General features: G+C 46.7%; 1 protein-coding gene across 1 annotated transcript in view; it reads right to left on the reverse strand.

The window, feature by feature from the left end:
* Tmem212 (transmembrane protein 212) overlaps positions 1-17,464 on the reverse strand; it is a 30,324-nt gene that overhangs the window by 12,156 nt on the left and 704 nt on the right. The window contains exons 2-3 of the mRNA XM_031376256.1: positions 8,639-8,698; positions 6,975-7,298 (exon numbers count right to left, since the gene is read on the reverse strand). Coding sequence (XP_031232116.1) covers positions 6,975-7,298; positions 8,639-8,698 — 384 coding nt within the window. The remainder of the gene's footprint in view (positions 1-6,974; positions 7,299-8,638; positions 8,699-17,464) is intronic.

Raw genomic sequence — 17,464 nt, forward strand, 5'->3', positions numbered from 1 at the left:
GGGGGGGGGGGGCGTTCCAGACTCTGCAAGGATTTATGGGGCCACCTTAGTGTCCTTGCCTGTGAAATGGACACATGAACTTCTGAGTACTAAGCAATAAGCAAAGCGCATGCAGCTAGTCAGTACCCAAAAGAGAGCTAGTACCCGTAGCTAGTAACTGCAGCTAGCTAGTAACTAGCTGGTAATACCTGCAGATAGCCAGTAACTACAGCTACTACCTGTAGCTAGCTAGTACTTGCAGTCAACTAGCGGCTGTAGTTAGTACCTGAAGCTAGCTTTTAACTATAGCTAGTACCCCATAGCTAGTACCTGCAGCTAACTAGCAGCTACAGCCAATACTTGAAGGTAGTGACTACAGCTAGTGATTAGTTGGTATACGACAGCTACTGTCACTCTCCTATGACCAGTCTTCATGTTGCTGCTCTCTCATAGAAGTTGAAATTGCAGAAGTGGTAATACCCACGTTGTGACTCTCTCTCTCTCTCTCTCTCTCTCTCTCTCTCTCTCTCTCTCTTTCTCTTTCTCTCTCTTTCTCTCTCTTTCCCTCTCTCTCTTTCTCTCTCACTCTCCCTTGTCTTTTATCTCTCTTTCTCCCTGTCTCTCTCCTCCTCTTCTCTCTCTCTTCTCCCTCCTCTCTCCTCTCTCTTCCTTCTCTCTCCTCTCTCTCTTCTCTCTGTCTCTCTCTCTACCTACCTTTCTCTTCCCCATCCTCACTATGGCAGGTATATGCGTGTGCACCACATATGTGCAAGTATGTATGTGTATGCACATGTGGAGGGCAGAGGTTTATGTAGCTAGCTTCTTCTGTCTCTGTCCACCCTTTGAGACAGGTCTCTCTCTGGACCTGGAGCTCTGTGTTTCAGCTAGACTAGTCCCAGGGACTAGTCTGCCTGTCTCTTCGTAAGCACTTTACCCCTTGAGCCATCTCCCCAGCCCCTGAGATTATTCTTCTAGATTCTGATTTCTCTACTGACTAATCTGAAGACGATACAGTGGACTGCAAGAGGGAGAAATACAGTGGACTCTAAGTCTTATAAGGTCCTGCCTCAAGTCAACCCTACTCTATCTGCCTAAGGGGATACAGTTCCGGTATTCCTACAGAGATCTTACTGGAGTTCAACTCGAGGCCTCAGCCCTTATGCAAGAATTATAGATGGAGCCCCTCACCCATGTCCCTGTAAGCATTAAACTCATCGAACCAAGAAAAGAACTGAAGACATGAAAGCAGAAGGCAGGCTAGCTGGAAGAGGAGGGAGTTGGTGGGTGGGGATAAGAGGAAATGGGGTGAATATGATCAAAGTGGATTTTACACAATATGAACCTGTCACAGGGAACCTGTTACAGTGTGTAAGTACCATATACTGACAAAAAATTAAAAATTGTTTCAGGTGAATCCATTTCAAAGCACATTTATAGAAGCTGGGTATGGTGAACCATACCTGTTATCCTAGTACATCAGAGGCAGAGGCAGGGGGATTGCCAGCCCCATCTACATTGTGAGAGACTGCCTCAGAATACCTCCCTAACCCATTTGTATTTGTACTAATGCAGAGAATTAATGATACTCATGATCATTACTTGCACCATTACATGCCAGCTCATTTGTCTCCTACTATAGGAAAGAGCTGCCCATTAATAAATATATTTTGCTCAAGTGTCTTTAAATTGCACTTGAAGGGTTTACCGGCATCTCTTCTGTGAAGCAAGTGTCTCCATTCATTAGACAAAGTAAAACCGTCATCTCACGCGACAAGGGGGGGGGGATGCTTCTCTTCCCCTTTTCATTAAAAAAGCCACAAAGCATAACAAAAAATAATGAAAGAAAAATAAAAGGAGACACCTCATCTGGATGGGGAGGGCGGAGCAGAAAACCTCATCCTTTTTGTCTCATAGCTCCATTACTGACTGGACCGAGAATGCTGATAATTACTGTGTTTCTGGTTTGGTTGTCCTAGCTAAGTTGTGTGTGAAGGGCTCTGCGTTTCACTGCGTGGCGCTGCGTGGCGCTGCATGGTGATGTGTGGGGGCATCCTGCTTTCGCAGTCCTTGGCACATAGCCCCTGGAGACAGAAAGGCTGCGTGTCAGAAAGGTTTTCATGTTTCTCAGAGTCATCAAATGCTCCCTTTCTCCTGCCAGCATTTCTCAGTGCGACTAGGTTAGGATCGTCCTGCCCTTTCTCTGTGTGACCTTTAACAAGATGACCTCAATCCTACTGAAGACAGTGGGGGTGGGGTGGGGATGGAAGTGGGGATGCCTTAGGGAATGCCTGGCTCATTTCTGAAAGCAGGAACTTCCAGGAAAGATCCCGGAGGAACACTGCACTGGACGCCACAATCGCCCGCCACCTCCACTTCCTCCACCTTCCTTCAGACCGTCACTGTTTTCTTTACTGTTCTCTGTTTTTCAGATGTAATTATTATTTCTCGGAGAACTGCGCACATGTTTACAATGTATTTTGATCGTTGTTTTCTCTTTTTAAAAAACAAAACCTCCTGACCCTCAAATTTCGTGATAATCCTGTTTTCCTGAAAGAATATTGATTTTTTTTTTCAAAAATGACACTAAAGATTACTGTTTGTAACAGTTATCAGTGTTTTATTTACAAGAGAGAAAAAAAAAGTACCAGCCAGAAGCATGCTTTATAATACCATAGTTTAAAGGAAAATTCACAGTATTATTAGGAAAAAAGAAAACAACAAAAAAAATGACTATCTCTTTCCTTATGTAGAGAATCTAGCAACACAGGCCAGCGCGGTGGTCAGTGGGTAAGAGTGTTGCCAAGCCTGAAGACAAGACCATTCGCCTAATGCGCATGGCAGGAGAGATCCGCCTCCTGAAAGATGTCCTCTGGCCCTGAAGGGCAGGGCCATATGAGCTAATGTAGGCCTTCAGGTCCCGTTGTATCAGTCCCCAAGATGGCTAAGAAACTTGATCTGCTACCCTCATTGAGCAAGCCATGCCAAATCATCCAAAGATACACTCAAGGGAAACGACCTTAGTAAACATATCTAGATGTTTCCCTAAAATTGGTGGTACGTTGCAGGAAGATAAGGAAGTAGGGAATCTGTCCAGAAATGCCAGTAAGAAGAGATGCTTCTGCCGAGAAATGAGATTTAAGAGGCTGGGGATCTAGTTCAGTTGGTAGAGTGCTTTGCCTAGCATGCATGAAGAAACCACAGGTTCAGTTCCAAGCACCTCATATAAAGCAGGTACGGCGCTTCATACTTATAATCCCAGCATTTGAAGGTAGAGGCAGGAAGGCCGCAAGTTCAAGGTTAACCTTGGTTGCATGGCAAGTTCAAGGCTAGCCTGGGTTATGTCATACCTTGTCTTTAAAAGGGGGGGGGGAGATGGAAGAAAGAAATAAACAAGTTAGAATGCCAATTCATTGACTTCCGTGGTCATTAGAATTTCCCAGGATGTGTGTCATCAATGTACATTGTCTGTGTTCTTCCTTGTGAGTCTGACATTGCAGGGTTCAGGTGGGGTCCAGAGATTTGTTTTAATTAAGAACCCAGAAGCCAGGCAAGTTAGAGCCTGTTTGTAATTCAGGCATGTTAGAGCCTGCCTGTAAACCCAGCGCCTTGGAGGTAAAGGCGGAGGAACAGGAATCCAAGGTCATCCTCAGCTATGTGGTGAGTTTGAGGCCAGCCTGGGCTACAAGAGACATTATCTCAAAACACACAATAGATGGCTTAACCGACCTGAGTGTGTCCACTGGCAACCGGCTCCTCTCAGAAGCATCTTCCAGTGGTGGGCCCCATGGGATGAGAAGCTCTGCTGGAACAACCGGAGCGACTTCCTCTACCTTGGAGCCCAGTGGCTCTCAGCCTTCCCATTGCTGTGATCCTTCAATCCAAGTCCTCATGTTGTGGCGACCCACAACCGGAACATTATTTTCATTACTACTTCATAACTGTAACCCCGATACTGTTATGAATCATTACGTATATATCTGTGTTTTCTGATGGCCTTACACGACCCCTGCAAAAGGGCTGTTGGACCCCCCCAGAGGGGTTGAGATGCATAAGTAAGTCACTTCTGCCTCCTGCTCATATTCTTTCTCTCTCTCTCCAGGGACTTCACAGAGGCTCCTGCGGTAAATACTCTCTGGAGCTCACTGACCAAACACCACATCCAGTTTTTTTCTTCCTTTCTCCCTGCCCTCCATCTGTGCAAAATGCAGGTGTTACGAACATAGGAGGGTGGCCATATGACTACGAATCCACCACGGTGGCCAGCGCTTTGCTGGTTGTCTTAGCCACGGGCTCCTCATAACAAAGACCTCTAGAAAATGTGGACTGTTTGCTACCTGGGAGAAATGTCAAGTTCTAAATTTCCAGATGCCCTGGCAGTGCAGGGAGGGGAGGGAATGTGGGTTGGCTTGCCTCTGCTTGGCAGGCCTCCCTGTAAAGTCAGCTCCGTTCCTAGGAATGTACAGGATTTCCTTTGCAGACTTATGTAGGGGCTGAAGAGGGCAGGACTGACCACAAAAGGCATCGAGAGTGCCAACTTCCTGTGCTGCAGCTTGCCCGGTTGGGATGGATAGAACTGAACTGGAAGAAGAAAAGTTGGGCTGGCCAGCACTCCCTAGATTCACTTGATCCCACAGATAGGAGGAGTCTGGATTGCAAAGGCTGAGTTCAAAGTGGGAACTTCTCTGTCTAAAGAAGGCTCTTCAAGCGGCAGAGGATGGGCATGAGCCACTAAGAGCCGGGGCTCTTCCACCTTCAAGCCTGTGGCAATGGGGCTGGGCCTAGGGCCAGCAGATCAGCCGTAGTGACCGGAAGGGACAAAGCAGGCTGAATGAATCAAGCTTGGTCAGTTTAATTCTGGGTTCAGAATTGGTTTCTGCCCCTTAGCTGTGTGATTTGAGACAAGTTAAATTCTCCCTTCCCTCCCCCCAGTTTATTCAAGACTGGGTCTTAAGTAGCTCACCCTGGACCTGAGATCTGCTATAAAGTCAAGGATGACTTTGAACTCCTGATGCTCTTGCTTCTGCCTCCCGAGAGCCGAGATCGCTGACGTGTACCAACCATATTTGGTTTGTGTGGTGCTAGGGATCAAACGCAGGGCTTTGTGCTTACCAGGTAAGCACTGGACCAACACCCCAGCCCTTAAATGAACGGGTTAGGAGGAGCATACATCTGGTGATGCAAACTTAGCTCCACACAGTCCAAGGTTGGCTAGGACCACTCGTCAGCATCATTATTAGCCCTCTCAGAAAAAGCTAGGAAGCTTGCTTGGTTTAGAATATACAAACTTCTCCATCATGGCCCAAACAGAAATACTGGGAGAACTTTTTCCATATGTTGTTTAACAGCAGCAAAGCCACCTTTTGGAGTTCATGGGTAGATGCCAAATTAAAGCATCTGTATTTGACTAATATTTAAAGCATAAAGGGTATTTGTACAATCAGTTTCCACAAAGTTTTTGGTATTCTCTACTAGAAAAAAAAATATACGATAAAGTTTAATACAGTAAAAGAAAGCAAAAGATTAGCTCTTCTAACACCAAGAAAAAAAGCAAATTAACATGCTAAAGCATGATTTAAATGTTGGTTTGTGCCTGTCGAGATGGTCAGCAGTCAAGAGCCTGGCTCTTGCAAGCCAGGTGCAAGATTCTGTTCCCTGCCCCAGGTGACAGACAGTTCACAACCATCAGCAACTCCAGTTCCAAGGATCTCACGCCCTCTTTGGCCTCCATGGGCATGGCATGAACTCTACAGCCATACTTGCAGGCAAAACACCCATACACACAAATTAAAAATGAAAAAAAAAATATATATATATGTTTCAGAGCCAAGTATGATGAGGCACACCTATACTTCAGCATGTGGGAGGCTGGGATTGCTAAGAGTTCAAGGCCATCCTAGGCTACATAGTGAGTTCCAGGTTAGCTTAGGCTACCACAAGAGACCATTCAAAATGAAACAAACAAATAGATTTTTAAGGCTTGAAATTTGTGGTTTGTTTAACATACGTTTTCCCAGGAGGAAAACCTACTCTGCTCTTATAGCCAGTGCAGAGCAGGGTGGGGCACACGTCTTCTTTATAGGAGCCGACTTGACTCAGACCTGTGGTTAGCTCCAAGAATAAGACTGGATCAGTCAGCACTCCATCATCAGGATATCCCACCCTTTCCTGGAGAGTTCTTGGCAGTTAATGATTGCTGGAATAACGAGAGATGTTTTCTTCAGTGGTGTAGCCACTAGTTAACTGCCCATGTGCTGGTAAATGTCCCCTCGACCATGATTCAGTGGAAACTTCGATGAAACCCATCAGGCCAAGTGAGGTCATACGTGCATATACATGTGTACAAACACACACTTACGTACACACACATGCATGTACTCACACATACTCATACATACCACACACACATACCACACATACACATATACATACACTCTCTCACATACACACATTCATGTACACACCCATATACCACACACACACACACGCACACACACATCCACATCACCCACCCACACTCACGAACACATCCACAACACATACACTCTCTCACACACACATCCATACTACACCACACACAAAAGCAGAAGAGGAACTAGTTATGGAAAGGGGGGAAGAGAAGGTAACGTGAGGTGAGTGTGATCTAATACATTATATACATGTATGAAATTGTCAATTAATTTAAAAAATTTAAAAAGAGAGAAAAATACCAAAGAGGTGGGAATGGGTACCATTGGCATATTCCTACACACAGCTTTAAAATTCTAGGCTGAGATAAAAATTGGCAAGTGGTGCCTACAGCTAAACCAGTTGTTCTCTTGACATGCGTCCACACACGCATCCAAAAATCAGTCACTGAGCGCCTGGAACGCTGCTGGACGCTGGTTACCACGGCAGGAGATAGAGGAGACTGAGGGAGAACACTTAGGGATTGCCTACAGTCCCGCCCTTCGCCACTGGGGACGGAGCGAGCCCAGTCTCCCTTTATTGAGACTTACATTTATCTGTCCGGTTTGTATCAGTCTTGCAGAGAGCTTGATGAACACTGCCAGGGACACACAGAATAGGAGGAGGCTTAGGCACAGGTCCAGGGCCTGAAGGCTCAGGTGATACTCTTCATAGTGAGGCGGGTCCACACAGACCGACCGGAACTCCGTGTACGGAAAAGGAAAGGTAACCGCGTAACCAAGGTAATCGGTCCCCGCAGCCCCTGAGAAGGAGTAGAAGCAATACGGACCAAGGAGGGCAGATTGCAAGGCTATTGCGAAATGAAGCGGACATCCCAGAATGCTCAGAATTACAAATGTGAAGACCGCTTCCCACTGAAAACAAGCAGAGACGAACTGTTACCTGGGAAAAAAGAGTGATGGTCATTAATTTCCTCTACGTGCCAGAGAGATACACATAGCTCTCATTTCTTTTATTTTCTACTTTCAAGACAGGGTCTCCTGAAGTCCAGGCAATGTTTTCTGTTGTTGCTAAGGTTGGCCTCGAACTCTTGATCTTTCCTGCTTCTACCTCCCAAGTGCCACACTGGATTATCCCACCCCAACCCCATCCCTGTGCTGCCATTTAAAATGTAAGCACCAGGCCTTCTGTATCCCAGGCCCACACTCTACCTCTGACCTCTATTTCTAGCCCTCTCAGCCTTCCGTCCAGGCCCTGTTTCCCTTGCCGCCAACCTATGCGGCAGGAGGACATCACATCTGCCCACCTGAGCTAGAACGAAATCAATTCGATAACTTTTTATTTACTTATTCCCTATCTGACACAGAGTGCCAGTGTGTGCTGGGAAAAACAAAATGAATGGAACTCGTCCGTTCTCTAGCTAGGGTTTGCTACTCAGGGTACCATCTCTGGTTGGTTGGCACTGTACCGTTAGGAGACTTTCAGAAAGGTTGCCTTTCACCCTGTCCAGACCTTCTCAATCAAACCATCGAAGCTCAAGCTGACGTTCATGGGGTCATGAAGATGGGAGGTCCCATCTTCGGCCTTGGCTACGGAAAGGAGGCTTATGATCAGATGCTGTGCTCTTAGTGCAGCATGGAAGAAGCCAGCAAAGCCCTCTTAGAAACAGGCTTGCTCTGACCTTGCATCCTTTCCCAGTGTGTGAGGTCTGCGAAGGAGACCTCGGAGTTGAGATGGGAACTGCATTATTGAGACTGGACGTGTAGTTCAGTGGGTAAAGGGTTTGCCTGTGTACTTGGGTTCAATCCATAACACACACACACACACATACTCATGCACACGCCATGGGCATATGTGACATTGAAAGCAGAAGTGCCTATACTTCATTACTACAACATGATTAAATTCATTAAATTCATGAGTATGGACATTGACCCCAAACAATATTCATGAACTTAGAGAAATTATTTAGGGTAAGAACTCAATAAAAAATTATCCATTTTAAACATAGTTTATAGAATTGGACAAGGTGGTACATGCCTGTAATCCCAGTACTTAGGAGGTAGAGAAAGGAGAATTAGAAATTAGAAATCATGATCAGCCAAGTTCAAGGACAACCTGGAATCCGTGAGACCCAGTCTTGAGATCTATGAGATCCATCACACACACACAAACACACACACACACACACACACACACACACACACACCATCAAATCCACTGAACCATCCCTGCAGACATTTTTTGTATTTACCAAGTATCTCTGGGTCCACTCTCTATGAGCCAGCAGCACCAGTGATCCAGCTGTGACAGCCTGTGAAAAGAAAATTGGAAAAAAAATAACATCCACAATCGAAGGGACCTCTGCTAAGAGTTCAATCTGTCTCACAGCTTGACAACTTTATCACAAGCTGGAAAGCAGGGCAAAGGGTGAAATGGATTTACGGCTTTGATCCTCTCTTCATCTGTGAAAGGAGCTGTGTTGACAGGGAGGAAGAGAAGCCATTAGAGTCATCAGGACATGAGTCACACCAACTTATTTTCCATTCTCTGTTGACTTGGCCATCACCGGCACCACCTCCGCTACCGTTGGGTCACAACAGTTAAATCTTGGCTTCATAGATCTTGCCCTAGGCTTTGTGTAGTGGTCTGAATGAGAAATGAATCCCCCCCCCCCCCCCCCCCCCCGCCATAGGCTCATGTATTTGAACACTTGGTTCCAAGTTGGTGGCGATGTTTGGGAAGGACGTGGACTCTTTAGGCCTTGAGTAGGTTGTATGTTGAAGTGGGGGATGGGCTCTGCTGTGTTATAGTCTTGCCCCACTTCCTGCTTGCTCCCTCTGCTTGCTGCTTCTTGTGTGGAGGTAGAAATGTAACGAACCACCTTCCTCCTCCTGAAGGCCTTTCCTGCCGTCCTAGACTGGAACCTTCTGGAACCGTAAGCCAGGAAAAAAAAAAAAACTCTTTTGGTTATGCTAATTTTTTTTTATCACAGCAACAGAAAAATGTGTGTGTGTGTGTGTGTGTGTGTGTACATCAGATAAATTGATAGAATTGGCTATTTTTTTTCTTTTTTTTTTTGGTTTTTTCGAGACAGGGTTTCTCTGTGTAGCCTTGGCTGTCCTGGAACTCACTGTGTTTCACTCACTTCCAGGCTGGCCTCGAACTCAGAAATCTGCCTGCCTCTGCCTCCCAAGTGCTGGGATTAAAGGCGTGCACCACCACCGCCCGGCGAATTGGCTGTTTCTTACCATGCAGGGCCTGGGGATTGAATTCAGACATCAGGCTTGGCTACAAGTGTCTTTGCTCATTGAGATATGTTTAAATCTTCCCAACATCTTTGTAACTGATAAAGCTGCAAACGGGACAGACTGGAGACCTGTCCTCAAGCCCAGGATCATTCCTAGCCATGGCCTGATCTTATGCAGCTTGCTTCTTTTTTTCTTAGTTGTGCTGTCCTAAACAATAAAGACAGTCATTAGAATGGACGTGAGGCACAGCGGTTAGTGTTCTGGGTGCAGTGCTATCCACTTTTACGAAGGCGTTTTCTCTACAGTCCAGTTCAAAGAAAAATAACTCAAAGCTGCAGAACGAAAATAGTTAATGAAGGAGGGAATGGTGTGTCCAGAATGTTGCAGTGGATAATGGAAAAAGAATCTCTGAGCTCATCTCAGATTCATCACGAGGTCCGAAGAGGGAGATGGTTACTGAGACTAGAAATCACTGATGCTCAAACCACAGAATCCTTAGCCCCCACACAAAATATGAATTCTGAGGTCCAGTTAGAGATGGAAGTCAGGATGAGATGAGCCTAAAATTAGATACTAGCTATAGACTGGCTTAAAAATAACACAGTTTTTCTTTTGGCAGAGGACTGAGTGTGACGGTCTGCCCAGAATCGGTTAATGTTAGGGGAGAAATCAGAGCCTCACCCGTGTGATTTAGTGGGATGCTGCTCCAAAAGCTCCAAGTTTAGGGCTCTCATTGTTTTGAAACTTGGATCTAGAGAAACCACGAGAGGGAAACACCCGCTCACGCGTGGCTCCTGTTGCCGAGCTGGAGATGGCAGACTTGTGGCTCGGCTATGAAAGTCCCGTGGATAAAAATGGGAGCCTCTGCAATCAAAAGAGGTTCCTGGCTTGGTTCTGCAAGTGAAACCTTTCCACGGGTGCTAAGGAGGCAGAGGCGTGCAAATAGCCGAACAAGCAGGAGAATTGCCCAGAGCAGAGAAATGGAGTCTGGGGTTGTGTAAGCGTCTAGGTTGACCTGTGGCTCCACAGGAGCTCGGAAGCAGGGGATTGCTGCTGCCCTTTTGCTGGTGAAGCTCTGGAAGATAGCTGACATCGTGGGGTGCTAGCTTGCCTTGAGAGTGGGGTTGGCCGGGGTTTCTTTCCTTTTGAAAATTGAAAAGCACTACAGAGCTGCAGTTTCCTGTTATTTTGGTGGTAGCCAGCTTGAATTTTGCCTTGTTTACACACAGCTCTGAAAAGGCTCTTTCACCGAGCAGCAGCCTGCCATGCTGGCTGTTCGGTAACTTGTTACATTCATTCACCTGGCTGATGGAACGGGGGTGCCAGAGCTGAGCACACCATCTTCCCTGATGCCCGCCGCTCTCTTCTATTTTTAGATAAGGAGCTGGGGAAAGATTACTACGGGAGAGATTTGAAAGCAGAGAAGGGACCTCAAGAGGAAAACAAAAACGAGGAAAACGTCTGGGAAGTGAAGGGCTGGAGAAGTCTTACGGTTATGGTAAGGGCGGGGAGGAGAGATGCTAGGCTGTAGTAGACCCCCACCCCCTCCCCCAAGCTATTGCGTTGTTTTCCTGGGGATGGCTAACGCGTTCATGGGCTTGGTAATTGTGAGTCCTTTTTTCTAGAAGTTTAAACTTCCTAAGCACAGCATGCAGTTCCCAGAAGCTGATGATGAATCGAAGGAAGCAACAGGAATGGAAACTTTAGTGGCATCGAATGAAAAGAAGATATAGCTTAGTCATTTACAAGATCTTACGGTAGAGTCGAGAGGATCGGAAGTCTAATGTCATCTTTCGTTACACAGAGTGTTTGAGGCCAGCCTGGGCTACATGAGACCCTGCATTAGTTTCTTTTTATTTCTGTTATAAACTATCGGGATGACGCAGCTTAAGGGATAAAGGATTTATTTGGGCTTACAATTCAAGGGAGATGCTGTCCCCTGTGGATGAGGAGTCCTAGCAGCAGGCAGAGAAGGCATGAGGCAGGAGCAGCAGGCTGGGCATTCACACTGCATCAATACTTGTGAAGCAGACAGTAGACAGGAAATAGGACTGAGCTATATATAAGGCCTCAAAATCTGTCCTGAGTGACTGATTTTTTTTTTTTTTAGCCAGGTTTCACGTCCCATCCCATAACCCTCTCAAATACTCCCACTAGGTGAGGACCAAGTGTTCAAACCCATGCGCCTATGAGGGACAATATCCATCGAAACTAGAGTCTCAAACATGAAGTTAAATAAACTGTCCCAGAGATACTCTCCGGCTTTTCAAAAGAGGCTGCGAGGCTGTAAAAGATCAATAAAAGCAGCACATAATAACTGCGTGGGACCATGATTCCAGCTGTCACTGGGATTTGCAATAGCGGACATATACAAATATCCCCGTTGAAGACGCTGAGGAGAGAAAGCTCAGCAATTAAGAGCACATGTACGACTCTCACAGAGGACCCGAGTTCGAATCCCGTAGACAGCTCATACCTGTCTGAAATGCAGGCTCCAGGGAGTCTGATGCCCCGCCCTCTTCTAGCCTCTGAGATTCCTGTCCTAGTGATGCCCCTGCCTCCCCTCTCTCCTTGCCTCCCTCCCTCCCTCTCACCCTCCCTCCCTCTCTGCCCCTGTCTCTGATGCATATACATTAAACGCAAAACAATAAATTTACCAAATAAGAAAAAAAAAAACAGACAAGAAAGAGTGTTTGGCACACAAGAAGAGTTTAGTCATTATTCCCCTCAGGAGGAAAACAGGTAAAAGCCTGGGGACAAATAGAGCCTGGAATGAGCCTGACTGACGGCTTTGATGTCCATGGCACGGCAAGTGAGGGATCCCAGACCTGCAGCGGGGTGGTGGTGGTGCGGGGCTTGGTAGAGAAAAAGCAGAAAATGAGAGTTCAGAGCTGTCTTATGCCAGGATGACGAGGACCTCAAAAGCTAGGTCAGTACGTACTGGGCTTATCTGGGGACAGCCAAGTAGTGCTGGTGGCTTTTGAAAAGGAAGCAGCTAGCTTAACTCACAAGAGTGTGGACGTCGGAGGCAGATGTTCTATGCAAGCTGGACTGCAATGGGTGAGGTTTCAGGGTCCGTACAGGACCGTGGTCTTTAGACTTTAAACTCCACTCATGGGGGGTGGGGGGGGAAACAGTACATCTTGAATCTTAGTTTAGTCACAAATCTTTTCTATTTATTTGTTTGTTTGTTTGTTTTTAAATTTTAATTATTTTGAGACAGGTCTTGTTAGCAAGTGATATGAGGGTCAGAGCCCAGACCCTAGCAGCCCTCATTCATCTCGTCAGCCACCCATTCTCTCACAGTGGGAAGAAGAACTGAGAGGTTGGTCGCCCTCTGCCAAGTTCATCTCCAGGCTCCTACTAGAAGGAGGACTCAGGCTTAATCAGAGAGCCAGAGGTAGGCAGGCATAGGGGGAGCCTATGGTCAAGGTGTGTTCCTGCCCATGATGGTCCCAGCTCCAGACTCTGGTGCAAGGTTGTCTGAGATTCCCAGGGATCTTCAGTTCTTAAAGGTCATTCTTTCTGTGGTCTTGTGGTCAATGGGAGGGGCACACTGTCTGCTTAGCGCATCTGCATTTCTTCTGGGGCACGCATGTGACCCAGGTTAGCCTCCAGCTCAGGCAAGGTGACTTAGACCTTTGGATCCTCCTGCTTCCATCTCCCAGGTACTGAGATTATGTACCAGCAAGCCTAATTTATGTGATGCTGGAGATCTAATCTAGGGGTTCATGCATGATAATTGTTGCTAAGAAACTGAGCTACATCTGGGGTCCCATCCGTCTATTATTGTCTCTAATAGATTTAATACCAGATCTTTGTTATGTGATAAACTCTACTAATCTCTCTTCTGCTCTATTCCATTCATTAAAACTACTGTCTGCTGCCCTGCATATTGGTTTTATTATCTTTGAATGCATAGGTCCTCTACAGTTTGGCTATAAGGGTCGCCTAGACATAAAAATCTGACTAGCGTTGAAGAAGGTACACAGTGAGCAGGAAGAGAAAAGTAAACATTGGGACCTATGTTGGGAAAACAACCCATGGCAGGTGACTTAAATAGGGCTGGTTTAGGGCATTGCTCTGCATGACAGGCCTAGAGCTGACAGCATGGCATTTTCTAGTGTTATCAAAGGGTTTTAGGACCGTGACAGGACCCACCAACTAGACTAGGCCACCTGTCCTCCAAAGGTGACATAAAATGACAGTGGTGAGAAGTAAGGGATCTACTCGATGTGGGCATGCTGAGAGGGGGGAACAAAGAACCCTCCAAGTTACCTTCAGGACCCAACATGAGGTTTACCTTCAGACAGAGGATCAGGATGGCTAAGCAGTGTGGGGTAAGACACTCACCCACCCATGACAGATGCATCATTGTCTAGATCCAAATCCATCTGTCGAGGTGGTCTGACAAGTTGCCAGACCTGCGAGAAGCCGTCTTAATGGACCCAAGTTCCCTCCCTGATGGCAGCAGGTCAACCTTTCCCTCCCCTTGGCATGAGGTTCTTGGGGAAATTCCAGTTCCTTGAGGCCCATTGTTTCAATAGCTCAATGGCCCAAGGGAGGGGCACACCATTCTGTCTTTAGAATATCTTCCCTCCTGCCAGAGATGGTAAGTGGGAGTTGCCTGACGGGCATTGCTGAGCCCCAGCTTAATCCAGCCCTGACCCTACTGATCTTGCCATCCATAGATCCCCCAGCACTGCTGTCTGTAGATCCTCACACTGACCTTGTGTCCATAGATCCCCAGCGCTGACCCTGCTACCCATAGGCCCCCCAGGATTAACCCTCCCATCTTAGATCCCCAGTAAGTTGCATAAACAGTCTTTGAAGAGGCTACTTTAATGCAAAGAATTGAGTCAAAGGTCATTCTTGCTTTGAAATTGATTTCCCAAAACAAAGAAAAGGAAGTTGGAGGAGAAAAAATTGGTTTGGATGACGAGATGACTAATTGGCTTTTAGGTGAGCTGACTATTAAAAAAAAAAAAAAAAGCTTAGACTATTTAAGTGGAAAACTAACCACTGACAAAGATCAAGTTGACCAGACTCTGCACTTCCTTGTAAAATCTTAGGAGGGTGCCTATGAGATGGCTCAGCAGGTGATGGCACGTGCTGCCAAGCTGAGGCCTGAGTTTGATTCCACGGGGTGGAAGGAGAGAACTGGCTACAGAATGTTGTCCTCTGACCTCCAAGGTACACAGGGGCACACGTGCACACTCATACACACAATAAATGGATTAAATAATTAAAACATAACCAAGAACTTCAGTGAGCAGCCCATCTTCAATGCCAGTGACATTTGGTGACCATCACTATGTATTTCTCTCTTTAACCTTCAGCATCACCTTGAAGACTATGTCTGGTCAACTTGTCTGCCCTCAGCATTTCCTACCCACTGCTCCACACCCTGCTCCTTGACCTAAATTATCTCTTTTGCTCTAATAGCTGGACCTGAACCTCACCCCATGCCGTCTCCTCTCTCCATTCTGCAATAGACTAAATAACATCTGCTTCCAGTCTTGTATCCACTGCCCAGCATTGGCTTTTCTTTGATATTATCTGGTGGATGGAAGTCCCTTGACTGTTAAGCCATTTCTACAGCAGTTGAGAAGCCTGGCATGCAGGGCTCAAATGGAATTCTGATACTGTCTTACTGAGCATTCCTGGGAGCCAGGTTGTGGCTTGTTTCTGGCCAAGACCCCCTGGACTCTCTAGGTCTGGGTCCTGTGATCAAACTCATAGGATCCAGTCTCTTCATCAGAGATGGCTCTGCAGGCCTTGTGTTCTGGATTAATGGGGCTCTGAAGTTACTATGGCCTGCTGGCTTCATGCTCTCTAGCAGCTGACACCTTTAAGTAAATTATCTTGCTCAGCCATCCTAGAAAGATGGTGAGCCGTGTGGGTTTCAGAACAGAATTAGGAGAGTCTGTGGACCAAACCTTAGACCTGACTTAGTAAGCCCTGAATAAAAACCTTTGAACAAATACAAGAGATTGTATCATCTGTAAGAAAACTTCTCTTGTAAGTCTCAAAAGAAATATGGAGTTGTTTATGAAGGAAATGGGAATAGGACTGAAATATACCAGCCATCTTTTCACTAGAGGAAAATGTTCTTCAGCAGCCGTTAAAGAAGTGATTGGCAGGGGTGGTGTGACTAAGGCACGGGCCTTCTGGAGCTGACCTTCATCAGACAAAACTGGCTTGGGAAGAAACTCAAGAGGAAGAAAGTGTAGTTCTAAATTTAAACATGAAAGAACTGAAACTGCTTTCCCTTTCGGGAAGATTTCTCCCGCGTAGATGGCGGCCTCACCCGTAGTCCTCACAACCTTATCAGATTTGAACTCTATAACACAATGCCGGTCACCAGAATTCAGGGCCCAGGAGTCAGCAACTCAGTCAACAATATCCACCAAATGCTACTTTGCCAAAATCTAGCAGACAGCTCTCTTGGTTGCAAACTCTGGGGACAGAGTTAAAAAAAGAAAATAGAACCCGAACCCCCGTCCTTGTATAATGCATAGTAAATAGTTACATTATATAGTGATGTAGATGTGGGGTGGGCTATAGGATTGGGAATGGCGGATGGGGGCAGGGGTTACAATTTTAAAGAGTTTGGTTTGTTTTTATATTTTCTTTATTTGTGTGGGGCTGGGAGAAGTGGGCTGTGGAGCCCTCAGCCCGGGTGTGGAGGTCAAGGACCTCTGATGGGAATTGGTTCTCACCATCCACCAATGCATTGAACTCAGATCTTCAGGCTTGGCGACAAGCACCTTTACCTGCTGGGTCATCTTGCTGGCCTCCAAAGGGGTTGCAATTTTAAAACAGGGTAAAGAGGGAAGACATGGGCGAGAACGTGACCATTTAGTTGAGGACTGGTGGGAGGAGTTGGGTGTGTAGCTTGACCTACTGACAGCATGAAGCCCTGGGCTGGACCTCCAGCACCATGGAGACCTGGAGTACTGTTTGCTTGTAACTTCAACACTGGGCAGTTGGAGTTGGGAGATCTGAAGCTCATAGAGAGTTCTAGAACAGCCTGAGGTACCTAAGACCCCGCCTTTAAAAAAAAGAGGTTTGGGAGCCAGCCAAACACAGGAAGAGTTTAGACAGAACCCCCAGAGCCAAAGCCGTAGGGTGGAACACACCTTAGCGTTCTGCAAATGGCAGGCATGAATGCGAAGGGACGGACGGACATAAGGGTAAACTGGCTGACAATGAGGCCCAGGAGGCAGCATTGTGGGGAACAGGGGAGCTGAGTAAGACTCCTAGCAAGAGATTCTGGGCAGAGAGTTTGCACAGAGCACAGGGTAAGGGAAAGGTTTGGGGTTTGCGAGCCATCGAGGACAAAGCTCTTGCCATCAGTCTTCCTTCGGTCAATGCCTGCATCCTCACCAAGCATCTTAGGGTTGGCAGTTGTCCACAGAGCACAGGAAAGGGCAGGAGAGAACTAGCTGGCTGAGGCTTCCGCCTCTGTCCACACAATAAGAACACTGAAGTCAGAACTTGAATGCAAGCTACTTCCCTCTGCCCGGAGCTCTAGCTCTGAGCCCGCCCTAGACTGCCTCCCTCCAACTCAGGTAGCCTCTCAATAGTGGCAGGAGAGAGACACTCGGTTCATTTCTCTTGGCCTATACCTAACATATACGCTCAGCCTACATCTAACCTACCTCAAATATATACAATGTTAGTCAAAACTAAGTCCACGGTGCGGATACTAGCTTGTAAGGGATGGGCAGCTACATAACAATCAAAGCCTCATAGTGGAGCCCAGGCTGGCCTCCAGCTCACAGCTGCATAATAATCAAACCCTCTGTGTAACCCAGGCTGGCCTC

Source organism: Mastomys coucha, unplaced genomic scaffold (genome assembly GCF_008632895.1).
Source record: "Mastomys coucha isolate ucsf_1 unplaced genomic scaffold, UCSF_Mcou_1 pScaffold17, whole genome shotgun sequence".
Classification (NCBI taxonomy): domain Eukaryota; kingdom Metazoa; phylum Chordata; class Mammalia; order Rodentia; family Muridae; genus Mastomys; species Mastomys coucha.